The 16,235-nt window shown below is 42.4% G+C and overlaps 1 protein-coding gene across 3 annotated transcripts; it reads left to right on the forward strand.

Annotated features, from left to right (window-relative positions):
- Window positions 1-96: 96 nt before the first annotated feature.
- TYW5 (tRNA-yW synthesizing protein 5) lies at window positions 97-15,637 on the forward strand. Of its 3 annotated transcripts, none has more exons than XM_075001027.1 (9): window positions 97-235; window positions 3,087-3,241; window positions 4,572-4,649; window positions 8,376-8,445; window positions 9,365-9,409; window positions 10,835-10,972; window positions 12,464-12,551; window positions 13,104-13,220; window positions 15,191-15,636. In XM_075001027.1, the coding sequence occupies exons 1-9, from the start codon at window positions 158-160 to the stop codon at window positions 15,445-15,447; spliced, it is 1,026 nt and encodes a 341-aa protein (XP_074857128.1). In that variant the 5' UTR covers window positions 97-157; the 3' UTR covers window positions 15,448-15,636. The 3 variants fall into 3 exon arrangements, with proteins under 3 accessions (XP_074857128.1, XP_074857130.1, XP_074857129.1); XM_075001028.1 differs by lacking the exon at window positions 97-235 and adding an exon at window positions 1,678-1,825 and having other exon boundaries at window positions 15,191-15,637; XM_075001029.1 differs by lacking the exon at window positions 4,572-4,649 and having other exon boundaries at window positions 15,191-15,633.
- Window positions 15,638-16,235: the final 598 nt, after the last annotated feature.

The following is a 16,235-nucleotide window of genomic DNA, read 5'->3' on the forward strand; positions in this document are numbered from 1 at the left end:
GGGGTCGAGGGGCGCCGCGGGACCCAGCCCCCACCCGCGCCTGGCGCAAGCAGCGCGTCCCTCGCGGCAGACCCCCGGCAGCTCCGCTCGGGCGGGGAGCCCAGGGCCGCCGCCGCTTTACACCGCGCGGGGCGCGTGAGGAGCGCGGGCGGCGGGCATGGCGCGAGCGGCGGGCGCCGTGGCCCGGCTCAGCGGGGTCAGCAGGGAGCGCTTTCGGCAGGACATTTACCCGCTGGTGAGGCCCGGCCTCGGGGGCAGGAGACGCGCGGGCGGGGCTGGCCCCTAGGGCTAGTGACCCCGACGCGGGTGGGGCCGCCCCGGCCGGCGGAGAATGGGAGCGGGTGTATGAGCTCCTCACATGGGGGCGGGGGGAAGGTCCCCTCTCGTCTCGTGATTCAGTGACTTGAGTCTGTGTCAGCCCCCGGCCCGCTCTTCCCCAGCCTCAGCCTCTGGAAGCCCTGAAACCCGCCCGCTGCTGCCCCCGCCAGCCTCCCAGCAGCGAGAGAGCCCAGAGCGGGCCCCCAGGTCTCCCGAGCCGCCAGCGGTGCCCCGGCCCGTGGAGATCCAAGCGTAGGAAGAGGTCCCGTTAATCCCCCTCCTCGCATTCGCTTTTCCTCACGTCTCCTTACCGCAGCTCTTTGGCTGGTGCAGAATGTTTTGATCCAAGATATTTGAAACTTGAACCATATCAAAGCCGAAACTTTGATCGCTTTGATTTTGGTATCAGAGAGGTAGCCGAGTTAGTCTGTATCTTCAAAGACAACAGGAAGTCCTCTGGCACCTTATAGACTAACAGATATTTTGGAGCATTAAGGTAGGCCTTTGCTCCTCAAAGCTTATGCTTTAAGGGATCTGTTAGTCCATAAGCTACCACAGGACTTCTCGTTGCCATTGATTTTGGGTTTCCTGTTTTAACATGGACTCCAGAGAGCCAGAAAAAAAACCCCCATATAACAAAAATCTAAAAATAAGCAATGTTTCAGCCAGTGAAAGGAAGTGTACATGTTGCCTTTCTAATTGAGTCTTCAAAAAGGATGTGAGCTGGAATGTCACTTATGTAATACCTATTCTTGTGCTTGAAATGATGAAGATGCGTCAGACATGTTGAAGCATGTTCTTTGCTTGCAATGCCAGTTTATAGAGAAGGTGCTGATACTTTACAAATTTATTTTCCCAGTGGTATCAATATGATTAAAAATGGCTTGTACTTCTAAAAGGTTTTGTGGTGAGAATAAATAGGGATGGGAGTAGGGGACGATTAGAACAAAAGGGCATCACACAGATAAGAGCTGAAGTAAATTGTGGTTAGCTATGCCTCTGCAGGACAATGTTAGGGGTTCTTTAAAAGGAAAAAATGAAAACACTCCCATAAAATCAAAATTGTGTTTAATCAGAATAATTTTGCATCTCTGGCATTTGAGATCACTGAGTGAAAAGCAGTATGTATCTGCTAAGTATTTTTTAGGGTATTATGTAACAGTGTGTGTGTGTGGGTGGGTGGGTGGATGGGTGGGGGGTGTTTGACATGAAATGTTTTCCTCCTAGCTGGATAAGTGAACAATATTGATAAGGGACAGGTCCCAATATATGGTGGCATAAAGATCTTGAGGAATTGCAACACTAACTCATCCACTGATATGGCACAAGAAGACTGGGCATATCCCTCACTAGACTGAAGGAGGCTACAGCATTAATCCTGGAATGAGAGCTTGGCAGACAGTCTCTGCCCAAAGCTCTGTTGTCTTCTTTGGTCGGGGGTGAGGAGAATGGACGGACTCTGGGCACATAGAGGTTACTGCAGGATCAGGACTGTAACTGGAGTATGGTATGAAAAAATGTCATCTTTTAACAATCCATTTGGGTTATAGAATGGTTGCATGCCTGGCACCCTGAACGTACACTGCCCATTTTCTGTCAGCTGTATATATCCTGCAATGATGAGCTCAGTTCTGTATGCCTGTGTGTCAAAACTCCAACTGAAATAAGTACGATTCTCATTAGTTAAAGTTGGGGGTAAAATGTGTTTGTTGCAATTCTTGATGCAAGCCTGTCTGTTACTCTTTTTGGAGTTTAACTTGAAAAAAACCCGAAGGGGATAATAAACCTCATGTGTTTCTCCATCGAGCAAGTTACATTAAAACCAAAAACATATGGGGGCTATAAGCTTGAGCTAAACACTTATTAAAGAAGTGAGGAATAAAGAATGCATATATAAATCACTACTTGTAATAGATTCAGCAAATGAGAGGAAACGGCTTGGGACAGTTCTGTACTAATCTGGTGATTTGGTTCCTTAGGAATCTACTTTAATTCCACTAGGTAAAAGACCAGACTCTTTGTAGAGAGGTTCAGTGGAGTGACCATGGGTCTGGGAGCAAGAAAATGATGATTTCTAATTTAATTTTTGTCCCTGATATGCTGAGTATCCCAAAACCATAGCTTCTCCCTCATTCAGTTTCTCTGACAGTAAAAGGTTTCCTGTCTCTTAGGGTTACTTAAAATTTGGGCAGTGCTTTGAAAGCATAACATTTAGTGTGAGTGTGAAGTGATTTTCTAATTGTCACTGGCCCTCTGCCCACTAAGATCCTGACCCAAACCAAGTGAAGTAAACAAGTCTTTCCATTGACTTTAATGGGCACTCCTGGTCAGTGTTAGAAACAGTGCAATACTGACCCTGCTCCCAGTCAAAAGATGGACATGGATAGGTGGTGGGATGGCTGAAGTGCACTTCACCCCAGCTATGCTCTACTGAGTCTTTTGAAGAAAAAATGAAGTTGTATCGGTGTCTTGCCCATGGTCTCAGAACGTAGCGAATGGCAATGTTTGGTAAAGCAACTTTTCTCATATTGCCTCCATTTCTGCGGCAAACAAAATAACTTAATAACTGAGAATCAGGCCCATGATTTCCTGGATTTTGTTTTCACAGTCAGTGCATGAACTCATGAAGCCTTTTGGCTGAGGTGCAACAGGTATACAGGTTCAGTTGTTTTGGTCTTGTACTTAACTTGGCAAATTAGTTCTGAAATTCGATCACCAATTCAGTGACAATATGACATGCCATAAAACTGCCTTTGTTTACTTCTCAGAGAGAGCCTGTAGTGCTGAAAGGAATAGACTTGGGCATATGCACAACCAAATGGACTGTGGATTACCTCAGCCAGACAGCAGGAGATAAGGAAGTAAAGATTCATGTCTCCCCAGTGCCACAGATGGACTTCCTCAGTAAGAACTTTGTATATAGGTACTTTATTCCAAGGCTTCCTCTATGTTAAAGGGACATACGGTCCACTTTTAGAACCACACTAAACTGCTTTGAAGTTTTATACAAAGTATGTTTTTCTGTGATGCCTGGATCTTTTGGTGTTACCATTCACCAAATTAGCGCTCTCTTGCTTTATGTAAACTTATAATTATAAATAGGTAATTATGGTCTTGATTGTTCTATACTGTGTTAACTAGGTGTGAAAGAACTTTGTTTCTAGGGAAATGCCATTGAAGGTGCTGTTGGCCAAAAGGTGGCGCTTTTTTTTTTTTAATTTAAGTTTAGAAAGCTGAAGATATTTAGTTACTAGAAGAAATATTTCATGATAGTTTTATCCTTCAGCTATAGCTTCTGAATTCATGGTGTGTCTTTATATTTTTTCTCAGTCTCTCTTTCTCTATTGTGTTTGGGGGTTTGTTTGTTTGTTTGTTCTTTTGGCTGAGTCCCACATAGCAATTTTAAGGTGCCTTTGCTGTCTATGAAAGATGTCAGTGTCCCTAGTCATTGGAAGCTTGAGCCTTATCTCATTCACAGATGAGGTACAGTATAAGCTGTGGTAAATCAAATTTCCCCATGTTCTCCTGGCAGTACACCCCACTTGTAATAGCAAAAAGGAGATTTTATAGAGTATTTGGAGGTGGACAACAGATGGTTCTGCAGATACTTGTGGGGAGCACCTCCCAAGCATAAGGAGCAGCACAGGAAGAACTGCAAAGATGCTTGTTCAGAAAAAAATTAAAAATGGGTGATGAGGACTGGTCATTTGCAGAATGAATGTAGGAGTCAGTGTCTCACTATTATATGAGAGTTGATAAGTAACACAGAGATAGACAGTGAAGGGCTTAAAAGTGAAGATAAGCAGTCTGGTTTTGGTGTAGTGAACATGAAGCATTTAGTAGAGGCAAAGACAGGGCTTTGAGAGAAACTCTGTTTGTAACTTGCAGTCTGCTGCAATAGGAATTTTGAAACCAGGCATCACACTGCATGCCATACTGATTCTCTGATGCCTTTTCACTATTTGAGGACTTTACTGTTAGGAGCTAGTGCCGCACATTGCCTGAGCTGCTTTAAATGTTATTTTACAGATATGCGAGTTCAGCAGACTTACATTCCAGGGATGTCTGCAATTAAAAACAAGCCACTTCAGAGTTTCGGGCACGAACACATTCCAGTGTCCTCATACTACAGAATATCACACATTTCAGTAGTGTTTTAGTCAGGAATCAGGTCCTGCAATTTGTGTAGTGTCCTAAGATGCTTCTCATTATATTTTTTCATATCATGAAATATGCCAAAATATTCTTCACAGTCCAGTGCATCTCAGCCATTTTGTTATTGATCTGCAAGTCATAAAGTCTTCATTTCGAGTGTTGTTTGATTTCCCAAGGTGAGAAAAAGATGTGTTCAGTCATTTATTATTTTAGTAAAGTTTTAGAAAGCAGCTATATGTGCTGAAATCAATTGCTCTATTGCCTATAATGAGGGAAGCTCACGTCATATTCATTATGCTCTTTGCTTACAGCTGGTTGAACTGTGAAACAATTTGAAGCAGTTTTTGGACTGCAGATAAAGTTCTGTCATACATCTTTGGTGTGTCTCTCATTGGGAGAAAAATGAAACACAAATAAGCATATAAAAGAGATGCACATTTATTTCCTTGTATTATTCTGCTAAGGCGTATTCTGCATGTGAGTGCCGTAAACTCTTTCATATCTGGCATTCTATCACGTAGAACTCTCAAATAACCAACATTTTATCGTAAGTAAATCTTAGTTACGTTTTCCATAAGTAGTGTAGTGAAAGTAAATACAAATAAGTACAACAAATACAGTATATAGTATATGCTTACAGTGTACAATACTACTGTTGTTGGTAAATAAAGTACTCTGCATACATTTTTGTTTGTTTCTTACTATCTAATCTTGTTTTTCTTTAGTGTTATGCATTGCTAGGTATACCTGTCTAGGACCCAGACTATTTGAATATCTGACAACCTCCCGGTCCCCAGGCTGCTGGATAAGAAAGCATTTCCTGTAGTTCTGTTGAATTCAGTGGTGATATTTCACATACATGAATTGTTCAGATGTGTTAGGGTTTACAGATTGGGGCTAAATTTGCATTTTTGTATATGGCTGTATGGAGAAGCATCCCAAACTGCTCTCCAAGGGTGTGTCTTCTCTACAGGGAGGATCAACCCTGCCAAAGTTGATCTTCTGGAATTCGATTTAGCATGCTGGGTAGAGATGCCCTAAATCAAACTTACAAGGTATCTGCATCAGCGCTGTTACTCATGCTCCTCATTAGGAGTAAGGGAAGTTGACGAGAGTGAAACACTCCCATCGCCTTCCCTTAGTGGAGACAGCATGGAGTCCGAATTAAGGTATGTCAACTCCAGCTATGTAATTAACGTAGCTGAAATTGTTTACCTTAATTCAAACTTCTGCTGTAGTATAGACCCACCCTAAATATTTGTTTTTACTAAATTCAAGTTAATTTTTTTGTATACACATGTTTATTTTTTATCCCAACCCTCTTGCTCTTCAAAAAAAAAATGATATTTGAATTGTGGGGGCTAGAAATCAAATAATTGGTGCTGATAGATTCTAAAATGTTAGCAACCACTGTAAAATAATCTTGTTGGTACTGCATGCAGTTATTTTGCTCCAATCTCAAACAGGCCCAAATACTACAATACCTATTCAGGCAAAGGTCAGTTGAAGACTGGATCTCAGGGATCTTTCAAGTTTTGCACTTGTGTTGACTCCATACCATATGTGTCGGTAGAAAGCTTTATTTGTTGCAGTGTCAATTAAAGTTTTTAAAGAATTGACATCGTAGGAGAACCTCTCTACCCTGTGAAATTGCCAGTCATCTAGAGCTTGATTCCACTCCCATTGACTTTAGTGGGTCTGGGGTTGGCACCTAACTCTCATTATTTCAGTGGAAGTTAGCCTCTTAAGTGCCTTTGAGGATTTGGACCCTAGTGATGTCTTTTTTAATAAGAACTAACTTGAAACTGTCCACCCAGCTGAAAAACTGAAGTTCTACCAGAGAACAATGGTGGGCAACTTGTGGCTCTGGGCCACATGTGGGCCATCAGGGTTCTATGTATGGCCTGTGAGACATTTTGCTTACCATTGTCCATGCGCAGAGTTGCAAGATTCTGCTAGTTTCCATCTATGTATTTTTTCACACCTGCCAGTATTACTAAAGTGACATGCACATAAATAAATGTCATGTGAAAAGGGAGCACACTGATTGCACAAAGCATGGTCTGTGAGAGCTGTGTCCTTGTTGTACATCCAGTCAAAGCACTGCTATAGTTCAGTTGGCACACCCTGCAAATTCTAGGGATGCAAGCACAGTTAGCAAAACTACTTAATCCTGGGAGACAGTCTTGGTTATGATAGTCTTGTGGCCCACTGAAGAAAGGCCTGTCATGTGGCCAACTCACTCACCCAGTGGTTCCCAAACTTTTTGGCATCACGCCCCCCCTTTTGATTTTTGAGAAACCCTCATGCCCCCTTTTCTCTTCTTTACCATCATCCAACCCCTCTTTAACAAAAAATTCAGTTTGTAATTTAAAATGAAAACAAAAGCTTGATATAAAAATGTTATTTAGAATAGAAAATAAGCATAAATAATTTTTCTTGTCCCCTTGTGGTTGTCTGGTACAGCCCCAGCTGGATGGCAGCCTCCAGAGCTGCCTGTGCCAGCCACCTGCTCGCCTGAGACCTGCATTGCCAGAGCTGCCCACCTGAGCCCCACACCGCTGGGGCCAGCCACCCACTAGCCCACCAGCTTCTGGAGCCAGCCATCCACCTGCCCACTGGCCACCTGAGCCCCATGCTGCCTGGCCTAGCCACCCGCCCACCAGCCAGCCACCCAAGCCACCTGCCCACCCACCACCCTGACCCGCCTGAGCCCCATGCTCCTGGGGCCAGCTGCCCAAGCCGCGTGCTGCCAGGGCCAACCACCAGCCTAAGCCGCCCGAGCCCCATGCTGCTGGGGCCAGCCACCCAAGCCCTGCTATGCAGGGGCCAGCCACCTGAGCCTCACGAGTCCCACAAGCTGGCTGGCCGTCTGAGCCCTGCAAGCCCTGTGAGCTGCTCAGCTGAGCCCGTCCTCTGCCCTCCTACAAAGCCAGGCACCCCCAGTACCCCATTTAACCTCATCCTCCTCCTCCTCCCCCCCCCAACCCACACTCACTGTCATTTGCAGAAGGCAGCTAGGTCCATGTGGGTCTTTGCCAGCTGCCTGCTTTTTATAGCATCTGCACCAGGTCACCCACGTAAAATGGCAGGGGCCAAGAGCTGGAAGCAAAGGCTTGATTTTTCTTCAGGTGGGGGGCATGATGAGGAGGCTGGGTTGCCTCTCACCCCCCCTGGAATTTCTTCATGCCCGCCCCTGGGGGGCATGTCCCCCAGTTTGGGAAACCATGCAGTAGCCTAAGTCGCCCATTGCTGCTGTAGAATAACTGAAAGAAGCAACTTTAGAAGAATTAATTTAAAATACAGAGAAGCTGATAGAATTGTGAACACAGGTTTCACCTCAGGTAGCATATATAAAAACACAGACCCGTTTATTCAAAGAAGTTAGTACAAACCATGACCCAGATTTTCCAAAAATGCTTTTCACCTATAGCGGGGGTCATTTACATTAGAGCATAACTCCTATTTAGGCATCTAAATTAACTGATGATATTTTCCACAGAGCTAGGCACCTAGCTGCTCCCATTGAGCGCAAGAGATTGATCTCAAACATTTTGGATAGTGAGCACTCTTGAAAGCCTGATCCCGATTTAATTGTCTTTTTACAAGTTAAGTTGCAGCCAGAAATATTTGGATCTAATGTAAGAACAATCTGATAATACAGATTTTTAAATATGATTTTTGTCTTAGAAGTTATTTGACGTCCAATTGCAAACAATTATTGGCCTGTCTGGTGGGTTTTTTGTTTTTGTGTTCAGAAATGAATTAAATCATCTGTCTTGCTACATTGTTATAGGCCAGAGATGTGAATTTTATCTGGTACTTAGTATTCTATGTCTAGTAGTTTAAATAATTCATTATTACATTGATTAGAATTATGCATTTGTATACTTCCATTTCAGAACATTACCTTTTGATGTGTTTGTACGGAGAGCAGCTGAAGTGAAACATACTGAGTACTTTATATCTGAGGTAATTTTCTTTGAAGTGTCACATTTTCTTTCTTTAGTTATTAAAGCACTTAGCCTTAAAGTTAAACATGCTTTTCTGGATTGGAGGTCAAGAGTTAATCATTCTTCATGTGTACTGTATACCTGACGACAGTGGGCTAGTTGTGTGACCAAGGACTACTTATAGGAGTAACATTTTCATGACAGAAGAGTAAGAAATCAAATCATGCTCAAAATAGCAACTACACATGTTAGATATTTTAAAATAAATACTCAGTTGCTTAATTAAGCTATAGCCACTATCAGATGTACAGGTATAAAATATGGAAATATTACAACATTCTCATTGATTAATTAAGGAGTATATATCATAACATAACTATATCCAAAAATATTGAATAGTTTGTGTATTTACATTTATTTGGGGAAGAGTGAATTCCTGTAGTTATAGAATGTTAACATGGGAGTAGGAGCTTAGGTAGCTCCAAATGATTTTTCAAATATTCCTTCCATCATTTATTTGTAACATGCAGCATGTTCTGAAATACACTGTTGTTGTTTCCTGTGTCAGTGTTCTGAAGGGTTTAATTTCTACATATGCTCTATCACTGGATAGACTCAAAGCACTGTTGAAGTGGTTGACAGTTTGTGATCTAAGTCTCCATATGGAGCAACATTTGTTTTATACCTTTAGATCTTTCCCTGCCCCCTTGAATTTCCCTGTTTCACTTAATTAGCATATTTTCACTTTCTTCCCTTTTTTCAGATAGCCAGCAGGGAGCAGTGGAAGAAAGGGCAGGATAGCAGAATAGCTAATTTGTAAATGGCTTTTAGTTGTACCAAATCTTAATGAGACTCTTCATTAAACTAATGAGATGGTCAAAGCTCGGTGTGTTCTTTGTTCTGGTGTTTTAATGATCTTCTCTTGTGTTTGTGTTAAGGATGAGAAATACTACTTGCGATCACTGGGTGAAGATCCACGCAAAGTAAGTAACTTGGGACGCAGGGCACATATTTCAGAGCAGCAGTTTAAAATCTTTAAGAGCTTTATTCTGAACTTTTGCCTTTATGCAGACACACAGCCTGATGACAGTTCTTTTTGTCTTGTAAATTGATTTAGGCCAAAAATTTTAAGCACAAGTGCTTTAGTTAGGCACTTAAATCCCAGTGCAGCTGGTCACCAAATAACTAAACCTCCATGAGAGGGTTTCTGGATGTCATACAACTGCCATTATGATTCTTACGCCTCATCTCCCGTCCCTCAGCTGTTGGTGTACAGTGATTGATCAGGATATTGGTAGCATAATTGGAGTGTCCTGATGATTCCTGTCTGTCGTAGTGTGCTCTCTCAACTGTTGTCAGATAGCATAAATGAGATCAGCCCTCAGGCTTAAATTGCTGCTAAGTTGCATGGCTGCTTCTCATTTAGTCCTACGCAGGGGCTCAGGGCTGCAGTGGGGACCTGAAGCTGCTGCAGCCAGCAGGGGCACCCCTCCCTGCCAGCCCCATCAGGAAGCTGCTGCAGGAGGGCATCTGTATACTGGGGCCAGCAGGGAGGGGCCTGTCTCGCCTGGCTAGGGCAGCTTTGGTTTGGGGCATGGGGACCTGTGTGCTGTCATGTCCCCACCCCCAGGAGCTGGACCTGCTGGCTGCTTCTGGGGCACAGTGCAATACCCCAGAAAAGGCAGGCAACAGGCAGCCTACCTTAGCACAGCTACCTAAGTAAGCCTGAGCCCCAACCCCCTGCCCCACTCTGAGGCCCCCTCAGCCCACAGGCATCTCCTGCACCCCAAACCCAGCATTCCCAGTCAAGAGCCTGTACCCCAGGCTCTTGCTCTGAGTCCCTTCCCAAACCTGGAGCCTTCTCTGGCATCCTAAATCTCTCATCCCTGGGCCCATCACAGAACCTGCACCCCCTCCTACATCCCAACCCCCTGCCTCATCCTGCAGCCCCATTCTGTATTCCAAATCGTTTAACCCCCACCTGGAGCCCCCTTCTTCAACCCAACTTCGTCCCTGAAGCCCTTGCACTCCAACTCTCTCTTCCATCCTGAACCCCTTATCCCTTGCTTCACACTGCCAGCCAGAGCCCCTGCCCTGAGCCCACTCCCGCCATATGAATTTTGTTACGTACACCAATATGAAAATGACGCGTCAAACATGACAAAATTCATTCAGCTGGGATTAAAATTAGAGAGAACTCTGCCTCAGGCTGTCCTAACATACTGGAGGCAGGGCAGGCACTCAGATGACCGAAGAATGTGTCCAGCCCTCCAGCAATGTCCAGTGGACCTTGGCCACAACTGCACATCTAGCCCATGTGATTTCACGTAATAGTGAACTAATCCCCTGCTTTCACTTCAAATATATGATTTTAGCTGGAACACTGAAATATATACTTTTTGGTTCAGGATATTGCAGATATCAGAAAGCAGTTTCCTTCATTGGCAAAAGATATTCAGATACCAGAATATTTTGAAAAGGAACAGTTCTTCTCCAGTGTCTTCCGCATCAGCTCAGCAGGACTACAACTCTGGACACACTATGATGTAGGCAAACTTGTCTTTGTGGCTTTGTTGACAAAATGTGGTGTAGATCTTATTTCGGGATTGGGGTACTTGGTTACAAGCCTTACAGGGGATAGGAGCTACTGCCAGTTAGAGAGGCACCTTGCATGCTCTTGGGTACTAGGTAAATAATAACTGACTTTAGGCATTGCACATTTTAAATATAGCTGCTAGTCTAAGCACATTTTGGTTCTAGGTTTATCTCTACATCCTGAAACCCTTGCCTTGTGTGAGTAAAAATTGCATTGAATTTTTGGATTTTATTAATTGTTTTAAATAGCAGCCAAGACTTTTCAAAGAATCCGCACACCTCCGTAGCTCTGACTTCGGTGAGGGTGTAGCTACACAGTGCTTTTAGAATTAGCTTATTTTTGCTACTCAGTAGCTGTGTCTAGACTAGCCTGGAACTTCAAAGGGGGCGTGGTAATTAGGGTGTTGGGAGATTACTAATGAAGTGCTGCAGTGCATATGCAGCACTTCATTAGTCAAAATCTCCCCCGTGGTAACTTCAAAGTATAAAACTTCCAAGTGCCAGCTTGCGTGTAGCCGTGGGTCAGCTGTGGGTACTTCGAAGTGCCCACACTACATTGAAGTCCCTTTGCTCCTCAAAATTTTGAGGAGTAAATGGACTTCGATGCAGCATGGGCTCTTCAAAGTACCCACGGCTACATGCAAGCTGGCATTTCGAAGTTTCACATTTCGAAGTTGCCGCGAGGGAGATTTTGACTAATGAAGTGCTGCATATGTACCACAGCACTTCATTAGTAATCTTCTGACACCCTAACTACCATGCCCCCTTTGAAGTTTGGGGCTAGTCTAGACACAGACAGTGGGACCCTTTGCTAGCTAATCTGTGTAGTGGTTTTTCATATTCTTCTGCTGTAACTGATACCACATGTATTTGTCTAGTAATAGCCCACAATGTTCTACCAAACAGGTTTAGATATAGGAATATTATATTGATATTGTGTAGATGAGCTAGTGCAAAACCCATGGCTGTTTATCAGTGGCAGGTCAGCAAAATGCAGACGGCTGTCTGAAAGATGGTAAAAGCAGTTCTAAATATATTGTGCCTTATGTTTTACTTTGCTAGATAATCAAGGCAGATAATTGCTTTGAATTTTTGACAATAAAGCTTGTAAGTCCTAGTTTAAAGTGAGACAAAAGAGACAAGTTGAAGAGTTGTTAAAAAGAAAGATGGAGAGGCAGTTTTTACATTTATAATTAACGTGTCAGAAATGTAAGATTAACAGTGAAAATAGATGTCATATAATTCAGATTTTCAGGGCAATTTGATATGGAGTAGTAATTTCTTTTTTTTTTTTTTTAAATTTTTCTAAAACACATACAAAGCTTTTAATATTGTCTTTGCTTTCAGGCCATATTTTCTATAAAAGAATGATGGTATATTTGCTGCTTCTCTCATATCACATCTGTCTCTTTTTTATGCTGATAGTATAATATTGTTTTCAGATCATGGATAACTTCTTAATCCAGGTAGTAGGAAAAAAACGAGTTGTACTGTATAATCCTCGAGATGCACCATATTTGTATTTATCAGGTATGTTCTTGTCATACACATTCTAGTTTGGTGTTTTCAATTCAGTTTCCAGTGGCCAGGTGCCCTATTATTCTATAAAAGCCTTTGAGGTAATTGGCAACTCTGAAATCTCAGCAGCAAGGCAACATTGACTTATCTGGTCTCTCAATTCTAATAGTGATCACTCCAAGTTATTGTTGAGGAACACTGATGGGATAATGTAGGGGAATTTACACTCCTCCTGCAGATGTCCTCATTGTTCTGTGGATTAATAAAGCATCTGATTCCTAATTGCACAGGAATATAGGTTTGTAACTGGGTTCTAATAGATTGCTATTGTTTTAGTGAAACTTGGCTTCAGTGGCTATTGTGAACAGTCAACACACTCTCTGGCATTGGTAGGATTGCAGTTTTACTTGAAATGTAGAACTCAGCTGAAATCAGGGAAGTTCTGCCATGATTGAATTTGGCCCAATAATTGTTATATCTTAAGAGTGTTGTATTAACTTACATTGGCCAGAGTTAAAGAACATGTGACTTTTTTTTTTTCTTTTTTTTTAAAAACTTCATTAGGCACTAAATCAGAGGTGTTAAATGTGGATAACCCAGACCTGGAGAAATATCCCCTTTTTATGAAAGCCAGGTGCTACGAGTGTTCTCTGGAAGCGGGCGATGTGTTGTTCATTCCAGGTAAGTGACAAATAGCTCCAGCCTGTTTTATTTTGAGAGTCTTCTTTTCCAGGTGTGTATAATATATTTGTAACTCTCCATGCAATTCTAGATGTGTGACATTGTGCATATGACCAAAATTATACTGTGAATGACCAAAATTATACTGTATTATACTGTAGTCCCATTGAAGTTACTGGAACTCCTCTCCTGCCTGAGTTAAGCATATATGGCTTACTCTCTCTGTGCGTGTGCGTGCGTGTGTGTGTTTTAACTATAATTGTTGTGTAGTTCTAGGTAATACCTATCTCAGGGATATGGGGACAGGGAAGAATTAGTATTATTTGTGGAACCATACATTTCAACCACTTTATGAAAAGGTACCTTATAATTAACACAGTTGCAAGTCTTATCTGAACAAAAGTTTTGACTGTTGATAATCTTCAAATTGAGGTAGGAGAAGAACTCTACATTGATAAAATTGAAAGAGCCCTTATCCATATAATTTTGTGGGGGAGGATTTGAGAGTTGATTTTTAGTTTTCAGGTCAGCTTTCTTAATTTGAATCTACAGATGTGAAGTCAGACTTCTGGTATCACATGTTAATTAAAGCAGCCTGGAGATAGCTAACAAAAATTCAGTGTTGGGGAGCTATCTTTGATGATCTTGTAAATACTGTAGGAACTTTTTTGTTCTAGCAGAAGAATCTTTAGGATGATTATGAAACCTTGATAGAATTTGCTATAAAATATCTGAAATTTGTTTTTTACATCTTCGTATTAGTAATAAGCAGACTAATGTTTAAAGTGTTTGTGACTATTCCTGGACTATTAAATTGGAGACAGGATAACATCATAATGAAAACAAAAACAACATATTAATTGATACTAATTGTTTAGTATCAGCCAGGAACCTGAGCACACACAAATATCTAGATCCTTTACACACTGGTTCACGTTCTTGATGGGGAAAACTGAATATTGCAATATAATTGTGATGAGAAGACTAGAAGGGATATAATAGTAAACTGCAAAATTATGAATGGTGTGGGGAAGGCGAACAGGGAAGTGTTATTTACCTTCATGTAACACAAGAGTCAGGGCAACTTGATAAAAGTAATAGACAATAGATTACTAGAAACAAAAGGAAGTACTTTTTCACACAACACAGCCTGTGGAACTTGTTGCCAGGGTCTATTGTAAAGGCCAGAGTATAACTGGGTTTACAAAATAAAATAAAATAAAAAATCATGGAGTAAAGATCCATCAGTGGCTATTAGCTAACATGGCCTGGGACACAGTTCCATGCTCTGGATGTCCTAAACTTCTAACTGATTTCTTCTGAAGCACTCAGCATTTGCTGGTGTTGGAAGACTGGTAGACCATTGATCTGACTTAATACACCCACCCTTAAGTTCTTGTTAAGGAAAATGAGGCCATTGATCCAAGAAGACTTATAAACACCCCTCTCCCCCACATCAGAAACAAACCTGTGATTCAGCTTTCAGGTGGCCACTGGTGTTCACTGCAGGTTTTTCAAACCCCTCACCCCCAACTTTGTATTCCACAAATTAGTGGAATATATTTCACTTACTGGAAAATGTTTCCCATTCCCACCACATGCTGCTCTCAATTGACTTGCCTGCTGAGAGCAGCATTCATGCCTGGGGGCTGCCAACCCCTGATGGAGCATATGATGTGGTCAGCCACAAGTATCTGTATGTAAATGTCAGTGATTGTGTTTGACAGAAGAAACAATGAGGAGTCCGATGGCACCTTAAAAACTGACCATTTATTTGGGCATAAGCTTTCACGGACAGACATCTGTTTGGTCAGATGCATGGTTCTGTTTGAGGCTACAGACTAACACCGCTAACCCTCTCATTTCCTCTGTCAGTTACTTTCAATCCGAGATGTTTCAAACATCTTTGTTGTAAATGAAATCAAGTTTTAAATGGCAGTTTATCTTTGTAGACTTTTTCCTTCCTACAGCTTTATGGTTCCATAATGTCATTTCTGAAGAATTTGGAGTGGGAGTGAATGTCTTTTGGAAGCATCTTCCTTCTGAGTGCTATGATAAAACAGACACTTACGGAAACAAAGATCCTACAGCAGCCTCCAGAGCTTTACAGATTTTAGACAGGGCTCTGAAAACACTGGAGGAACTGCCTGAAGAATATCAGGATTTTTATGCACGGAGAATGGTTTTACGCATTCAAGAGAGAGCCTTTAGCAGTAGCTATGAATAAACTGCATTATTACAAGTCAACCAGACTCCTCTGAGAATGTGCAGAAGTACAGATATCGATACTGTACCTGAAGACTCTTTGAGAAGATTTTAATAAAAAGTGTCCATTGTTTCATTGACTATTCATTTCATAGCACATGGATGTTTTAACAGATCCCATTTCTACTAATCCGTATGCAGTATGGTCTGCTTGATACAGCTGTAGGTCTCATCTGCACAACAATAAGGTGTAATTTTAAAATAAATGTACCTGTCATTGCTTGGGTCCTTCAGGGCAGGGGGCTGAGGGTGTGGTGGGGAGCAGGAGGCAGAGTAGAGGTTTGGGAGTCAGGGCAGGGGGTTGGGAGGTGAGCAGGGCTCAGGACAGGAGGTGGGGCATCCACCCACTTCTCCCTGGGGGTCAGCCCAGGGCTACGTGGCCTGGCCTACAGCTGCTTCCTGGGGCTAGGGCACTTGCTTCCCCCTGTGGTCATTCCTGAGTATAACTCTCCCTGTTCTCACACCCTTCCCTTTCTCTTTGACAAGGAAGGATCGCATTCCATGCTCATCCCATTGTCCTGACAGAGCCGAACCCTGACCTTGCCTAAAGTTATGATAAGAGGAAGGTGCATACCAAATTTAGGTGTCCTACCTCTTACCATTTAGGAGGAGTTCTTGAACAAATGAACTTTTGGACAGACAGATGCACAAACTCTCTAAAATATATATAGTAGATATGCCCAAGTTTGTGTTGTTTAGAACAATCATTCTGTTTCCCAGAGGTAGTTTACTTTCAAATAACCATTGCAG

Source organism: Carettochelys insculpta, chromosome 8, assembly GCF_033958435.1.
Source record: "Carettochelys insculpta isolate YL-2023 chromosome 8, ASM3395843v1, whole genome shotgun sequence".
NCBI classification, from domain to species: domain Eukaryota; kingdom Metazoa; phylum Chordata; order Testudines; family Carettochelyidae; genus Carettochelys; species Carettochelys insculpta.